Consider the following 16,832-nt stretch of genomic DNA (forward strand, 5'->3'; position numbering starts at 1 on the left):
CCTGCTTTCTCTTTCTGCTCACCGTAGCTCCTGCAGCCTCTCCGTCGCTGCTCACAGTGCCGGACGCCCCCGGACAGTCTTGCCTGCTTGCTTTCACCCTCCCAGGCTTGCAGTCCGTGTATATGCGCTACTTCGTATGTGGTAACTTGAGAAAAATGCCAGTGTCGTTCATAGAAGCCCATCATTCGGAAAGTAACCTCTAACTTGCGTTTTCTTTCTTTTCTTCTGATGTTCTCATTGCAGGAGTCTGGTTGGAAGCAAATGTTTTTTTAATGGACTTGCATCTCCTCACCTTGATCAGGACTAAAGGACGGAGGCCACTCCACCCCTCCCCCTTCCTCCAAGCCCCTAACCCCCTTCAGACACCCAGGGAATACCCTCTGCCCTACAGGATTGAAGGTTGCCTGGCGGCCCTCCCAATCCCACACCTCCTGTTTGTCAGGGGAACGAACCTAAAGACTTCGTGTGGTTGGGAGGGGTGGCAGACAGGAAGAAAACATGTCCAGGCCCCTGGTCTCCATAGAGAATGGTGCTCTGTCCAAGGAAACGTAGGAGTTTCTGATTCTCCAGGAGTGGTTCAGTGGTGAGGTTGGCGGGAAGGCTCTCTTCCCAAAGAAGATGGATCCTCCCTGCAGGATCTAGGAGAGGGACTGGGTGCGCCAAAATACGCCCGGGGTCCTGCCCTCAGCACTAGGTTTGATGGGGCCAAGAGGGTCCAAACCCCTTGCTAACATACCACTTCTTTGTTTAACTCCTTTACCCTCCCAGCCCTTTGAGAGGGACCCTGAGAACAGAAATTCCCTTATGAGAAGCCTCTCCTGTTCTTGCGTTTCCCTCTTACATATTGACGGTTGGTTTCCCTGACCTCCCAAAGGGCCAAACCTTTCCGGCCCCCTGCCGCCCAGCCGCCTCAGTGGACCTGCCCCTCCTGAGCAGAGAAGGCCCCTGAGGTCGCTTTCTGCCGGGGAGCCGGCAGCGCCACTTACCACCCTCTGCTGCTTCGTGCTTGGTCGCCTCTTGCAATAACCAGCTGTACTAGGTGTTCCCTTTCCTGGGGCTTTTCCATTTCACACGTGGAGCCCCTCCCCCAAGAAGGCTGCTTCCTTGTTTTAGAGGAAGATACTGCCACTGGGAGATGGGGACATCGGACCTCAGCAACGAAGAACCCTTGTGAAGTACCAGGAGGAGTGGGAGAGGAGGCAAGCTGGGCAAGAGAGAGCCTACTTCCATAGGCTTTTCTGTTTTCAGGTTCGATGTGAGCAGGGGCTTACATCCTCCAGGTACATACCTTTACTTATCGTGGGATAACCTGGCACTAGTAGGCAGGTAAAGTCACAAACGTGGTGTCTTTCCACCTTTTGACTGTTGACTTAATAGCTCCCCTCGCTCTACGTGGAGGCACTTCCTGCCTCTAATGGGGAGCAAGGAAGAAGTGGAGCCTGACTTGAATGAGTTCAGCTCAGAGTTCTAAGGACCACCACTCTGGGGGCCGTTTTCTACACAGGCAAATGGAACTGCTTTTCCCATAACATCTAAGTTGTGATGTGGTTGCTGCTGAAGGAAGAAGCGGCAACGGGGTCCTGCGGTACCCATGGGGCGATGGGTGCTGTTTCTGCCTGCATTTACAGGGCATGTGACATCTGACACGAGAAGAGACGTGGCGTGTGAGATGAGACTTGGCATGTGAGACGTAGGGTCACTGGAGACCCTTCTGGCTCAGAGGGGAGAGACTGAGTGGGACCGAACCCTTCCTCTGTTCCCTGCACGTTTCTGACATAGCCCTCAGTCAGTCAGTGAGGGGTCCCCCCAGGGTTGGAGAGGCACATTCCCTTGGGACAGAGGCTACAGGTTTGTAGCTTTTTTCCCCCTGTCCCCCAACCCCATCCCCACCTCCACTTCAGAACACGGCCCCCCGCCCAACTGGCCAAGTGTTAAGTGATGTGCTTATCCTCAAGAGCAGCTCCGGGTGTCTTTTTAAAATGTAGAGAAAACCAAGTAAGGTGACAGTTTAAGGAAGAAAATATATAGAATACCAGAAAAGCCGTTTACCCGGAGAATTTTTTTCTCCCCACTTTTGTTTTGTTTTTACTCAATGACACAAATTTTAGTTTTATTTCCTGATAGCAAAAGGAAAAAAAAAAAAAAAAAAAAAACCCAGCCCTCAAAAAAGCCAAGGCCCCGTCCCCCTGTTGTCGGTGATTTGTTTGTCTTTCTGATAGGTTGAAAATTGTGTAATAAACTTGATGACGCTGTCAATCTTTTATACTGCATTGTATTTTTTTCCTTTTGTAACAAAATATTTTTAAATAATAAATGGGGTGTGAGCTGTTTTATGGATTCTGCATTGAATAGATTTGTTGAGGTGTCTGGGACGTGGGCATGGGCTGATGGAGAGTCTGTGGGATGGTAGCGGAACCCTGAGCCCTCGGCTGGAATCGCCTGGCGGGCACCCGGGCGCCTGTGGTGCACCGAGGAGGCCTCTAGTGCAAACCTTTGGAAGTGCCCCCCCTTGAGGCTTAGCCTTCTTCCTTAGCCATCTAACCTAGGGAAAGAAACATTCCAAGTCCTTTATCCTTTAAGATCCCTAAGATTCATGCTCAGAGTAAGGAGAATGTTCTGATGTTCTCACGCTCAGGAAGGGAAGATTCCTCTGCCTGGACTTAGGAAGTGTGCTCGCAGTGCCTGCTTCCACCGTCTGTTTACCTGGCTGTTGACAGCAGCATAGCCTGTCTCCTCTGAGCTGAGAACAGCTATTCTGCCTTCCACACAGGGGTGTCTTAAGAATCAGAGATAACGTGAACGTGTTTTGGAAACTGGATTGCTGTCTAAACGTCGGGAAGTACACATTTGGAAAGTTCAGCCAAGTGTTGTGAGTCAGTTCCTTGGAATTCCAGAAAGCCAGGTGAGCAAGAGGAGAGTCACATGTATAAAAAGATGAACCAGAGATCAGGTGATAGTGAATGAGTATTGGGACGAGCACAGGCAAGACTGGCATAAAAAAACACTTCCAGGGGGAGGGAGAGCCCCAGAAGCTCTATGACCAGAAGCAGCGTGAGGGAAGTAAGTGTGCTTAGTCCAGGCCAGTAACGTGGTCCCCTGCGTCTCAGGTACATGCTGTGCTTGCTAAAAGTGCCTCTTCTCTGCCTGCATCCACTTCTGCGTGAAATCTAGAAACCTACTTTTTAAGCTCCAGATGACTTTCATGTAAAGTAAAGCGTGAGGACTGGTGGCTTAGAGAAGGAAACACATCCTTCATCGGAGAGCTACCATGGTGGTACAGAAAGGGATGACCTTTGGGTTACTCTAGGCTCAAATCCCAACTCTTACTTTTTAAGCTAAATGTGCTCAGACACAAGTTGACTTCACATTCAAGTTGATTTTCTGCCTCCTAGGATCGAAGCATGGATTAAAATATACTCTGCCAGGCCCTGGATGGGACAGTAGTCTCCTACACATTGCTGTCAGGGTATAGAGCCAGAAACCTGAATCTGTGGGTCCAAAGTGCTTCCTGAACTGGGCCACAACTCAGCCTCTAGAGATGGCCACTGCAGTCACTTGACAAGCTCTAGCCACGAGTGTGAATATCTGAGCAGGTCTCTACCAGCACCTATAACCACGGCCTGCTCCTTCACTCAGGTCCTCTCCACTGTACCACACTGACCCTGAAAGGCTAGCTGTCCTCATTCCTGTCCTCTGCTGCCTCGGTGTCTGTTGAATGATGTTCTTTCTACTCTGGTGTGACTGCACCCGCACAGGTGGCTCCAACAAGCACCAGGAAGATTGAACATGGGTGGAGCCATACACAGGAAGCAAGAGGCACGAAGCTCCCAGATAAGCATGAAAAAATGAGGGGACTTCCTGTTGTAGCCTATCCCCATTTTCAACCACTCCTTCTCTTCCTCAAGCGGTACCTGTTGAAATAGAGTTTGCTTGATCTAAACGGAGACTCCTCAGACAAGGTTTCTATTTCCAGCTGTTTAACCAGGTGTGTGAGGCTTGGCTGTTCCTCATCGCTAAGCCTGCAAGGTGGGGGATTAGATTCATTTCTAAGGTCCGTTTTAAATTATAAGCCAACTCTAAACTTCAACAGAGTCTTTCATTCCTTTATCTGTGTTGCCAGGAGAGTGACCTTAACCACTGAACCTCTCGAAGAAACGGGGAGGCCATGGAAAAAGTTCCTGTCCAGTTTGATGCCAGCAACTTCTTCAAAGCACAGATAGAGAAAGCAGTGTGAGCAGCAGAAAAGTCAGGGGATTAGCGGGGTTTGTGACAAATATCAGGGAGGTTCCCACTGGATTTTTTGTGACTGTTTCTCGTGGTTGATTACACCTGTCTACTATAGCTTTCGGATAGACCCCAAAGGCAGCTAGGAGGCAAGGACACAGAAGAGGTAGGAAACGAGAAAAGTCTCAGTGCTTTGGACAGCGGTGACCTTCACAGGATGAAAATGAGCTCAATCCCAGGAAATAAGCAGAATTAAAAACCAGCATGAAAACACTTAAAGACCAATTCACTTTCTACAGGGAGCAAGAGTAGATATCAGAGGATTCATCTGATAGCAAAGAGCCATATGGCTCAAGGGTTTCTAAAGTGAATTCTGTCATGTGTCCTGGGACTTAGAAAAATAAACAAAAAAAAGCCACTACCAAGTAAGATGAGAAACAGGTTTAAAGCTGGTCGCTTGGAGAAGGGAATGATGTACTCAGGACAATATTTCTCTTGCTTGGAGAAGGGAATGATGTACTAAGATAGGACAATATTTCCCCAGCTTATTAAAAAAAAAAAAAAAGGGTTTCCTTTTACATTAAATTGAAATTTTAAACTAGATGACAAAAATGCTGCCAAGTTTTGACTATACCTCTTCCAATTATTTATGCCTCACTCTGGAAAGCAGCTGACAGCTGTCTGTAAGAGGAAGGAGGGAAAAGACGCGGGGATGCGGGATTGGGGGCAGAGGCAAAGAATATAAAGCAGAGTCTTTTACAGGATGACAGGCCTGAAGAAGATACGGAAACTGCTGCCTTTAGGGATTAATCTAGGCTACCGCTGGGGGAAGAAAGTCATCGCTGCCTTTGCGTTCACGCTGGGTCGCCGAGCACAGCCTGAGAAAAACCTGCCGGGACAGTCGCTCCCTTCCCTTGTGGATGAAATTCTAGGGACAGGTGCCGTAAGAAAAAGGCTGCAACCCCCATGATGGAAAATACATGTTTATTATAAAATAATGTTTGTTTCATGATGAGAGTAGAAAAATAACACTATGAGCTACTAAAAAAGTTCCGGAGCTCAGTCTCTGAGGAATGAGGTGAGAGGCTTTTGCGTCACTCTAGGGGCAGACATCCTGAGGCTCTCTGTGCTTGGGTGACAGGGGTGGCACGGCACGTACGGGGAGTGTGGGGCTCCAGTCCTGCTGGAAGCCCAACGAGCCTCCGTGGTCCACACAAGAGGCTCTGGCCACAAGGATCACAGAGGACTTGAGGGCAGCAGGGAACTGGTTCTGAGAAGGGCCAGCTTGGGACAGCCTTGCCCCTCCCTACACTGGTGTGTAGAACAGTCTCTCAGGCTGATGGTCCTTGTTTAGAAGATGATGCCCAGTGGCCTGATGCTCAGTTTGTTGCCCAAATATCTGTGTTGAGGAAAAGCTGCAACTTTCCCGGGACAACGTGACCCACCACTTCTCACTGGTGTGCCTAAAGACCAGAAGTATCTGTGGTCTCAGCCCCTGAGGACTGCTGGCTGAAATTTTTGCACTTCAAATCCTGTCCATACTGATGGCAGAAAGAAAGAAAGAAAGAAAATGTTAAAAGACCAGTGAACAAAAGCGACTGGCCTGAACTGTTCTATATTCCAAGCCTATATTCCAAGCCTCTTGGCCCCAAAGAACAAGGAGAATGTCTTCCCTGGGTAACGGTCTACCCTAAATAGGAAAAGCAATCTCACAGACACCTCTTTCCCCTTAGCAATCCTTTAGAGACCCGTCAGGCTTCAGAAGAACAATGAATCCCTCCCTAGGACGGGATGGGAACCCAACCCTCAGGTGACAGGAAATGGTCCCTCAGCAGCAGTACCTGGAGAAAGCAGTCAGGGTGAGCACCTCAAGCAGCAGCTCGGAACCACAGAAGAAAAGCAAGATGCTGTTCATAATGGCTTCCAGGCGGAGCACGTAGGTCTGTAGCAGCAGGTAATAGGAGGCCATCATGGCAGATGGGAAGGTCAAGGCCACACTAATACCAAGTGGCATCTTTCGTTGGCAGAGGTTTCCCTTGGTACCTGTCAGACACAGCCCATGGGGTCACCTCCAGTGGCCTGCTTTCCCTGGGCTCAGAGAAAATGGGGGGATGGGATGGGATGGGATGGGATGGGATGGGATGGGATGGGATGGGATGGACCGGCAAGGCAGAGAAAACTGGTCCTGAATGGAGATGGGCAGGATTATAAGTGGGGTCCCTCTGTGCTCAAAATGAGAGGCTTTGGAGGAGCCATTAGGGTTGGAGTCATTCACTCCAAAGGTCCTGCTTCAGGTCTGGCTCCCACTCTGGGACAATGGGTTCTTTACTTGGGGAGAAATATTTTTTTTAATTATATAATCATTGAAAACTTTCCAACTAATACAAATACAGAAAATAATTTTAGAAAATCTAGAAACTAAAAAGACCCCATGATTCCTCACTGGAGATAGCCATTCTTATGGAACGATGTATATTGTTTCAGATTTTGTTATGTGTGTATACTTACATATTACTATTATTATAAAAATGGAATCATACTCTACATACTGTTTTCAACTTACATTTTTTTCCCATTTAACAGGAGTTAGACAGCTTGCCACATGTAACTACCTTATTCTTTTCTTAATCGCTATGAACGATTTCACTGAAGCAATTCCATAATTTAACTAATCCTGTACTGACAGATGTTTAGGTTGTTTCTAATTTCTTTTTTTCTTAAGAATGTATTATTTTAAGTAATCTCTACACCCAACTTGGGGCTTGAACTCACAAGCCAAAGTCAAGAGTCGCTCACTCCATGACCGACCCAGCCAGGCACCCCTCTAATGTTTTCAGGTTACAAAACACATCGATATCTTTACATATCTGTGGAAGTGTTTGTTTTTTTCACCCAGTTTTAGAAGTGTAATTGTTAGATCCAAGAATACAATTTTACATGGCAAAACGATTAGCAAAATGACTGCTGTAATTTACGTTCCCAAAGAGTGTGGGAATATAGAGACCTGGTCCTCACACCCAATCTAATGCTAGGTATTTGGAAATCCTTTTATTTATTTTTTTTATTTATTATTTTTTTTTTTTTTTGGGACAGAGAGAGACAGAGCATGAACGGGGGAGGGGCAGAGAGAGAGGGAGACACAGAATCGGAAACAGGCTCCAGGCTCTGAGCCATCAGCCCAGAGCCTGACGCGGGGCTCGAACTCCCGGACCGCGAGATCGTGACCTGGCTGAAGTCGGACGCTTAACCGACTGCGCCACCCAGGCGCCCCTGGAAATCCTTTTAATCTGCTGGATGAAACTGTTACCTTGTTGTTTCAATTTGCTTTTTATTATTGAGTTTGGGCATTTTATCATGATTGTTGATCCTCTTCTTATTTTTATGGGAACTGCCTATTCGTGTCCCTTAACAGTTTTTAAAATTAGGTTGTCTTTTCCTTATTGATTTATGTGGACCTTCTTCATCCTTCATTACATGTGTTGGAAGTATTGTTTCTTCTTTGTGTTTTATGGGATGAGCTATTCTAACTAATAGGAGGTTTGCTCTAGACCTGAGGATAAACTTGTCCTACAGAAACCCCTGTTCAGAGAAGTGGAAGGGACCTGAGTGCTGACTCGGGTGACATGCACTGCCTTGAACATGGAGTTCCTTCCAGGTAAATCTATTCTCCCAAGCAAACCAGGGAGAGGAACCAGGCTCTCTTGGCAGTTATGCAGTTCGGGAGGAACAATCTAAAATCTCCTGCTACTGCCCACTCCTGCCCCTACAGAGCAACACACAAACAGATCTGACCCAAAATAGGAAGCCGCTTGAAACTTCAGAGAGGGCATAATGAGACATCCCACTAGATCCAATCTCTTACTGTGAGACTAGGTTATGTACTTGTTCTGGTTAATCAAGTTACAGGTAGCAGTTCTTCTCAGAGGGAATGGAAGGATTCTCTGGCCAACACTCACCAAAAAACAGTCGGATCACTTCAATTCCAAGGTAAAGGAGGAGCATCACCACATCCAGGACTAGATTGGCTGTTGGGTATGGTAGGAGGAGAGCTGCCAACACAAAAGCCAGAGTTTGCAAACAGCATACACCGGCACCCACAAGAACACCCACACACCTGGGGATAATGAGGGCACGAGTCTTATCAGCTTTCCATGAACTAGTTCACAAGGTATGGGCAGGATCTGTTCACCTGCTGCAGGATATGTTAACTCATAGTGCGACTGTTGGAGGCACGCGCATTATTAGGAGATTTTACTCCTAAGCCAAAGTCTGTGAGGACCCCATTCTCCAAAATGATCGGATCTACAAGGGTACACTGGCCGCTGAATAGATCCTGAGGGTCACCAATGAGCTTAACGTGCAGTATTGAAAAGAGGCGATGAGGGAGAGTAAGGATGAAGAAGCCCACATTTCTCAAACTCAGGAGATTCTTGCTGCGGGGCTTCCTACTGAATCATTCTCAAAGAAGCCATATGATGAAGAGCCTTCTACCTTGCAGCGAAGAGGAGCTACAGGAAAGAATGAAAAATAAGAAGGCACTTGATGGGAGTTGGCTCTGGGCTGAAGTGGGGAAGGGATGTTGGGGCCAATGGTAGTCAAGCCCCAGGCCTTACCTTTATACAGAAATATGAAGAGTTCCAGCAGGAAGTAGGTGGCATAATACCACCCGTTCAGAAAGAACAGGATTTCCAGCGGGGTGGAGGAGAGTCGTTTACCTGAAAAGATAAGCACAAAAAAGAGGTGGGGGGGGGGGCGATCTCTGTTCAATCTCTGTTCTTCGAATGGTTCGGTATCTAACTTGAAGAACACACGAGGTCGCAGTAGTGGGAAAGGCCATTCGGGGCACTTCCGATTGATGATGATGAAGGTGTGTGCGTGCGTGCGTGTGTGTGTAGGGGGCTTCCTTCAATCCCCCCTTTCCCCGGGAATCGCCGTCCAACTCGACTCGGCTTCGGGGTGAAAGGCAAGGCCGCTCTAAGATCTAACCCCGTCACTATTTGGGAGAAGAAACTGGTGCGCAGAGGCCAACAATGGCCTGTTCCAGGTCACACAGCAAATCTGTAACCGATCCTGCCTAGAACAGGCCGAGCCCAGGATTGGGGAGTTTCTGAGATCTGCACCTCAAGACCTTCACGCACTCAGCGTGGGTGGGGCTCGAACCCCACTCTGGACAGGTGAGGAGCGATGTCCCTAACACCCGAGAAGAAGAGCTGAGGTCGAGCTCTGGCAGGGGAGAGAGGGGCACTGAAGGCATCAGGACCAGCGACTCACACACCTCCGGAATCTCACCTCGCGGCGCCATCTTCAGTCTCCATGGAAACTGCGTACGCCGCTACAGCCGCTCCCAGAGCAGCGAGGCGCAGCCGGAAGCAGGAGATGGAGCGACCCCGGCTTTCTGGTCCCTCTGCTTATCCCCGGCACTCTATGGCTTCCAGGGCCCGGGCCCGACCGGGGGCAGGCTGCGCGTGCGCGGGGAGGACTGCCGGCGCAAAAGGCTTGCGCTGGGATTTCGGCTCGCTGAGGCTTAGGGGGGTCAGCGGCTGCGCCCGAAGCCGTCGGCCGCAGGGCTCCGGGGCAGGGACAGTTCTCGGCCCCCCCAGCCCCAGGTGACAATGCATTGGCAGAAGTGGTCAGTTGTGGCGGTGTGACCGCGGGATTGGTAAATAGGCCTTAGCCCCACGATTCTTTTTTCTAATAGCGGTCTTAATGAGAAACGGTTTGCGCGACGGTGCTGGGCAAACGCCTGGTTGGGTTTAGCATCGGTCTTTTGTGTGGCGGATTTACGAACCAGGTAGTTAGCGGACACCAAAGCGAATGAGAACTAGAGGCTCCTTCCAAGGAGCACGGATGAGACACACAGATGAAACGTAATCACCACGTGACCCCAGAACGTGCAGGGGGAGTTGAGAGGACAAAGTACTCCTGGGTGGGACCTGAAAGAAGTTCCCAAAGGGTCCCTGGATGGCTCAGTCTGTTAAGCTGGGGCTCTTGATTTTGGCTCAGGTCATGATCTCACATCTCACACTTCGTGAGATGGACGCCTTGTCAGGCTCTGCCCTGAGGACTGGGAGTCCGCTTGGGATTCTCTCTGCCCCTCCCCCCGCTCTCAGGCTGGTGTGCTCTTAAAACAAATAAACGCACATTAAAAACAATAATAGAAACACTGTCTCCAGAAAGAAAGAAAAGAAAGAGAGAGAGAGAAAGAAAGGAAGGGAAAGAGAGAAAGAAAGAAGAAAGAAAAGAAAGAGGGAGGAAAGAAAGAAAGAAAGAAAGAAAGAAAGAAAGAAAGAAAGAAAGAAAGAAAGAAAGAAGAAAAAGAAGTTTCCAAGAGATGGCCTGTGAACTGGGTTTTGAAGCCTGACGACAACGTGGAGTAAAGTGTGTTACTTCCCGCAGGGGAGTGGAAAGAAAGAGGGTTTTTAGAGGACTCCAGCTGGCTTGACTGTTGACCCGCAGTCAGTCCCCGCAGAGCAAGAAACAGGTCATTTGAGTCGAGTGATTAACCTTTAAGGACAGTGCTGTGCTCCTACCTAGTTGGAATGGAGGTGGGACGGTAATCTCTTGTTAGTCCTAAAGGGGAAAGAGCAGAAGCAACTCCATGCACCTGGAGAGACGTAGGGAGAAGTCCTCCCGCCAGGGGGCGGCGGTCTGAGAAGCTGGTGGCTGAATTACGATTACGTTTCCCTCCCCTGTCCTGTCTTCCGGTCTCGGCTCGTGCCTCCCATTGTTAGGAACTTAACCGCAAGCTGGAGGTTTTCTTTAGCACCGGTGAAAAAAAGCAGAGACTAAAGTGGGGAAAGGTGGAAAGGGATGTACCAACAAAGGGCCACCTTCACCTCCACTTCCTTACCTCCACTGCCTGCTGGATAAGAGCCATTAGGCAGGTTCCTCTGAGCCTCACATGTCCCAACCGAGAAGGAAGGTGGGCCAGCTGCTGGTTCTTGTACTTAAAATTCTGAGGGGGGAAACACAACGACATCCACTCATTTGCATACTGTAAACAGCTTCCGGCAGGCTACCGTGGTTAAGCTGAGTGGTTGCCAACAGAGAAAACGTGGCCTGCAGCCTGGAATACTGCAGCTGGCCCTTTAAGAAAAACGTTGTCACCTCTGTCATAGAGGATGGCGAGGAGTAAAATTGCCACGACTCTGTAGGTGCCCAGAGTAGGGGATAAGACTGAATTGCTCACAGCACAGCAAGCAGCGGGAACATACCTGGTTTCCCGGCACTCAAGTCCTGTGAGCCCAGATGGAGGTGCACACAATAGATGCCTCAGCCGAGAAGCCCAGGGCAAGGACTTAGCACGTTTCTGAGCAAGCAGCCTAATAAGCCAGGGCGCCTGGAGGAGGGAGCAATTACAATGTAGTTATGTATCCAGTAAGGGATTAAGATCCAAAATCTATAGAGAATTTATACAGCTCAATAACAAAACAGACAAAAATCTAATGAAAAAAAACGGGCAGAGGACCTGAACAGGATTTTTCCAAACAAGACCTACCGATGGCCCGCAGGCACATGGAAAGATGCTCAACGTCACTAGTCATCGGGGAGATGTAAGTCAAAACCACAATGAGATGTCACCTCACACCTATCCGAATGGCTGGTATCTAAAGGACAAGAAATAACAAATGTTGACAAGATGTGGAGGAAAGGGAACCCTCGTGCACTTGTTGGTGGGAATGTATATTAACGCGGCCCTTCTAGAAAACATGGAGGTTCCTCAAAAAATAAAACATGGAAATACCACATGGCCCAGTAACTCCACTACTGGGTATTCGTCCCAAGAAAACAAAAGCACTAATTTGAAAAGACAGATACATCGCTGTGTTCACTGCAACATTATTCGCAATAGCTAAATACAGAAAGAGTAAGCGTCTGTCAACGGATGAGTGGAGAAAGCAGATGTGCTCTTTCTATATATTCAATGGAATACTACTCGGCCATAAAAGAAATCTTGCCATTTGCAACAACATGGATAGAGCTTAAGGGTATTATGCCAAATGAAATAAGTCAGAGAAAGACAATACCTGGATGATTCCACTTACAGGTGGAATCTAAAAGGAAACAAAACAGGGGTACCTAGGTGGCTCAGGTGAGCAACTCTTGAAGACTCTTGACTTCAGCTCAGGTCATGACCTCACAGTTCGAGAGTTCGAGCCCAGCATCAGGCTCTGCGCTGACAGCACACAGCCTGCTTTGGATTCTTTCTCCGTCTCTCTCTACCCCTCCCCTGCTCTCTCTCTCTCTTTCTCAAAATAAACGTAAAAAAAAAATGAACAAACAAAACTCATAGATACAAAGAATAATTTGATGGCTGCCAGACGGGAGGATATGAGGGTGAGTGGTGGGCAAAATGGGTTAAGGGGATCGAGAGATACAAACTTCCAGTTATAAAACAAAGTAGTCATGGGGATGTAATGTACATCATGCTAACGTATAGTCAATAATATTGTATTGCAAATTGGAAAGTTGTGAAGAAAATCTTAAAAGTTCTCATCACAAGAAAAAAATTTCACCATCAATATGTTAAATATAGACTTTTTTTTTCTTTTTTGGTAGATACTCTGTCACATTAAGAAAGTCCCTTCTCGTGGCTGAGTGGCTCAGTTGGTTAAGCATCCGACTTCGACTGAGGTCATGATCTCATGGTCGGTGAGTTCAAACCCCGCATGGGGCTCTGTGCTGACAGCTCAGAGCCTGGAGCCAGCTTTGGATTCTGTGTCTCCCTCCCTTTCTGTCCTTTCCCCACTCACATTCTATCTCTCTCTCTCAAAAAAAAATAAATAAACATTAAAAAAAATTTTTTTTAGTCCCTTCTCTTCCTAGTTTGCTGACAGGCTGATGATATATTTTATTGACTGCTTTCTCTGCATCTATTGAGATGATCATATTTTATCCTTTTATTCTGCTAATGGAATGAATTACATTGATTTCCAAAGGTTTAATTAGCCTTGCCTTCCTGGAAAGAAACCCATTTGGTGATGATACCATGCAGAAAACAGTTGACAGAGCAGGCCTGGGACTGCTATCCTTAGGAAGTCCTACTTGCAAAGCTTCGCCTTTGACCACTGTCTGGCAACTCGGATTTCAAAAACGTTTCCACCAATCCAAAGTGGCTCACTGTGCCTAAACTGTTTGTACAAACTATGTGGTTTCTGCTGAACACCTGTCTCCTTCCAGGAGTCTGGAGTTTTAGTAGGTGCATATTAAGCAGAAGTTGTTTATGTAGCCAGCCCCTGGTAAAATCCTTGGACGCCCAAGTCTTTATTTATTTTTAACGTTTATTTATTTGTGAGAGACAGAGAGAGATGGTGAATGAGCAGGGGAGGGGCAGAGAGAGAGAGAGGGAGACACAAAATCTGAAGCAGGCTCCAGGCTCTGAGCTGTCAGCACGGATCCCAATGCGGGGCTTGAACCACAAACCATGAGATCACGACCTGAACCGAAGTCAGTTGCTTAACCGACTGAGCCACCCAGGTGCCCCCTTGGACACCCAAGTCTTTAATGAGCCTCCCTGGTAGACAACACTTCCTACGTGTCGTCAGAACTTGCTGGAGGAATTAAGCACATCTTATGTGATTCCACTGGGAGAGGATTCTTGGAAGCTTGCTCCTGGTTTCCTCTAGACTTCACGTTTTCTTTTTGTGACTGTGCTTTGTATCATTTCATTGTAATAAATCAAAGCCATGGACAGGACTGTATGCTGAGTCCTGTGAGTCCTCCCAGCAAATCATTGAATCTGGGGGGTGGTCTTGGGGATGCTTGGTAGATATGTTACCCTTTTTATACATCATTGGACTTCATTTGCTAATATTTTGCTCAAGTTTTTACATATGTTATGAGAGATTGATCTGTGATTTTACTCTCTTGTAAGGACCTAGGTATTAAGGTTGAGTTGGCCACATAAAATGAAATGAGAAGTGTTCCTTCTTTTTCTGTTACCTGAAAGAGATTGTGTAACGGAGGTTTATTTCTTTAGAAGAATAATTCACTGATGAAGCCATCTAAACCTGGAACTGTTTTTGTCAGAAATTTTATAATAATGAAATTTCTCTAATATGTATAGGATCATTTATATTTTCTACTTTTTGAGTAATGTTTGGGTAAATTTGTGTTTTTCAAAGATGTTCCCATTTTTTATAAATTTTCAAATATGTTGGTGTGAAGTTTTTCATAACATCCATATATATGTGTGTGTGTGTATGTGTATATATACATACATTTTTTTTAATTTTTTTTTAACGTTTTATTTATTTTTGAGACGGAGAGAGACAGAGCATGAACGGGGGAGGGGCAGAGAGAGAGGGAGACACAGAATCAGAAGCAGGCTCCAGGCTCTGAGCCGTCAGCCCAGAGCCTGACGCGGGGCTCGAACTCACGGACCGCGAGATCGTGACCTGGCTGAAGTCGGACAGTCAACTGACTGAGCCACCCAGGCGCCCCTATACATACATTTTTTTAAAGTAAGTTTTACACCCAACATGGGGCTTGAACTCACGACCCTGAGATTAAGAGTCACATCTCTACCAACCAAACCAGTCAGGAACTCCATCAGCCTCGTATTTTGTAATGCCTATGGGATCTGTAATGATGTCTTTTTTCTTCCTGATAACTTTATTTCTTATTTTTGATAGGTGTTTATCAATGTTATTAATCTTTCCAAAGAACCAACTTCTGGGTTTGGTCTTCTTCCCTTTATATTTGTTTTCTATTTTATAGATTTCTGCTCTTCCTCATTTCCTTCCTTATAGGACTCGGTGTTCTTTTTGAGATGGAAACTTCAAGCTTACCTTTTCAGTCTTTCTTCTCTGTTTGTTTTAAGGCTATAAATTCCCCTCTACATGCTAATTTGGCTGCATCTTTGAATCCTGTGCCCTGCTAAATCAAACTAACTTACTAGTTGTCATGCCTTTTTGCTTACACTTTAGGAATTTTTATGTTCACTGTGATCATTTTCAAATAAGGACAGTTTTGCTTCTTTCTTTTCAATACGTAGGGCTTTTGGGGTGCCTGGGTGGTTCAGTCAGTGGAGTGTGTGACTCTTGATCTCAGGGTCATGAGGTCGAGCCCCGTGTTGCGTCTAGAGCATACTTTAAAAAAATATACATGCCTTTTATTTATTTTCCTTTCTCCTACTGCTCAGGCTGGGCCATCTAGTACAATGGTGTGTTGTTATTCTTTTTATATTGCCAGGTTCAGTTTGCTAAAATTAAAAAAAATGTTTGCATCTATGTTCTTTTTTATTTTTTTTAATATTTAGTTTTGAGAGAGCACAAGCAGGGGAGGGGCAGAGAGAGGGAGACAGAGGATCTGAAGCGGGCTCTGCACTGACAGGCTGACAGCAGTGAGCCTGATGTGGGGCTGGAACTCATGAACTGTGAGATGACCTGAGCCAAAGTTGGACTCTCAACTGACTAAGCCTCCCAGGTGCCCCATGCATCTATGTTCTTGAAGGATATTGATCTTTAGTTTTATTTCCATGTGAAGTATTCGTCAATCTTGGTATCAGGGTATCATAGAATCATTTGAATTGGGAAATGTTTCTCCCCTTCTATTTTCTTTTTTAAGTTTATTTATTTTTGAGAAAGAGAGAACATGAGCAAGGGGGGAGGGGGTAGTGCAGAGAGAAGGAGAGAGAGAGTCCCAAGCAGGCTCCATGCTGTCAGCACAGAGCACGACCCGGGGCTCCAACTCATGAAACTGAGATCATGACCTGAGCCCATATCAGGAGTCAGACACTTAACTGACTGAGCCACCCACGTGCCCCTCTCCTTTTCTGTTTTCTGAAAGAGCTTGTGTAGGATTAATATTGTTTCTTCTTTAAATGTTTGATAGAATTCATCAGTGAAGTCGTCCATACCTGAAGTTTTCTTTGTGGGAAAACTTTTCATTATGAATTTAATTTCTCTTTTTTCTTCGGCCAGTTTTGGTGATTTGTGTCTTTTAATGAATTCGTTCACTTCATAACACTTGTCAAATGTATTGGCATAAAATTGTCTATACACAACAACCTTATGATCCTTTTAATATGCATAGTATCTATAGGAACATTCCGTCTTTCATTTTTAATATGCGTCTTCTCTTTTTCTCGATCCGTCTGGGTAAAGATTTATCAATTAACTTTTCAAAGAATTAACTTTGACTTTATATATATTTTTATTCTTTGCCCATGTTCTCTTTAGTTCTGGTGTTTTATTCCTCTTTGTACTTTGCTCTTTTTTCTGGTTTAAGATAAAAACTTAGACCATGGATTGTAGATCTTTTTTTCTATTTTTAGAGAGACAGCATGAGTGGGGGAAGAGGGAGAGAGAGAAAAATCTTTATTTTTTTTTTTAACAATATTTATTTATTTATTTTTTGAGAAGGGGTGGGGAGGGGCAGAGGGAGAGGGAGACAGACAGAGAATCCCAAGCAGGCTCCAACCTACGGTCATCGAAGGGCTCGATGGGGGGGCTCGACCCCACGAACCGTGAGATCATGACCTGAGCTGAAATCAAGAGCCGGATGCCCAACTGAATGAGCCACCCAGGGGCCCCCAGATCTTTTTTTCTATAAAAGCTGCGTCACAGGCATTTAAAAATGTTTACGTTTCATTAGTATTCCATTCA

The 16,832-nt window shown here is 46.4% G+C and overlaps 2 protein-coding genes across 8 annotated transcripts in view; one reads left to right on the forward strand and one right to left on the reverse strand.

Moving 5' to 3' along the window:
• The window catches only part of CPSF7 (cleavage and polyadenylation specific factor 7), a 23,642-nt gene extending 21,381 nt beyond the window's left edge, over positions 1-2,261 (forward strand). For all 4 annotated transcript variants that reach the window (XM_040494946.1, XM_040494949.1, XM_040494947.1 and 1 more), the window contains exon 10: positions 244-2,261. The gene's annotated coding sequence lies outside the window, so the exon portion shown is untranslated. The remainder of the gene's footprint in view (positions 1-243) is intronic.
• TMEM216 (transmembrane protein 216) lies at positions 2,256-9,640 on the reverse strand. Of its 4 annotated transcripts, none has more exons than XM_040494955.1 (6): positions 9,500-9,608; positions 8,838-8,939; positions 8,414-8,732; positions 8,181-8,273; positions 6,066-6,267; positions 2,256-5,765 (listed from the first exon to the last, which is right to left on the reverse strand). In XM_040494955.1, exons 4-6 carry the CDS (start codon positions 8,224-8,226, stop codon positions 5,750-5,752), a joined length of 264 nt encoding a protein of 87 aa, XP_040350889.1. In that variant the 5' UTR covers positions 8,227-8,273; positions 8,414-8,732; positions 8,838-8,939; positions 9,500-9,608; the 3' UTR covers positions 2,256-5,749. The 4 variants fall into 4 exon arrangements, with proteins under 4 accessions (XP_040350889.1, XP_040350890.1, XP_040350887.1 ...); XM_040494956.1 differs by having other exon boundaries at positions 8,414-8,762; XM_040494953.1 differs by lacking the exon at positions 8,414-8,732 and having other exon boundaries at positions 9,514-9,640.
• Between the last annotated feature and the right edge of the window lie 7,192 nt (positions 9,641-16,832).

Source organism: Herpailurus yagouaroundi, unplaced genomic scaffold, assembly GCF_014898765.1.
Source record: "Herpailurus yagouaroundi ecotype Mexico unplaced genomic scaffold, PumYag 187, whole genome shotgun sequence".
Lineage (NCBI taxonomy): Eukaryota > Metazoa > Chordata > Mammalia > Carnivora > Felidae > Herpailurus > Herpailurus yagouaroundi.

Excerpts from the sequence above, each read along its gene's own strand:
- TMEM216 (XM_040494953.1), bottom strand. Across the intron at positions 8,274-8,837 it reads CTTCATATTTCTGTATAAAG|CTCTCCTCCTACCATACCCA; the intron begins GTAAGGCCTGGG and ends TTGTGTTGGCAG. Across the intron at positions 6,268-8,180 it reads AGTGATCCGACTGTTTTTTG|GTACCAAGGGAAACCTCTGC; the intron begins GTGAGTGTTGGC and ends TGTGTCTGACAG.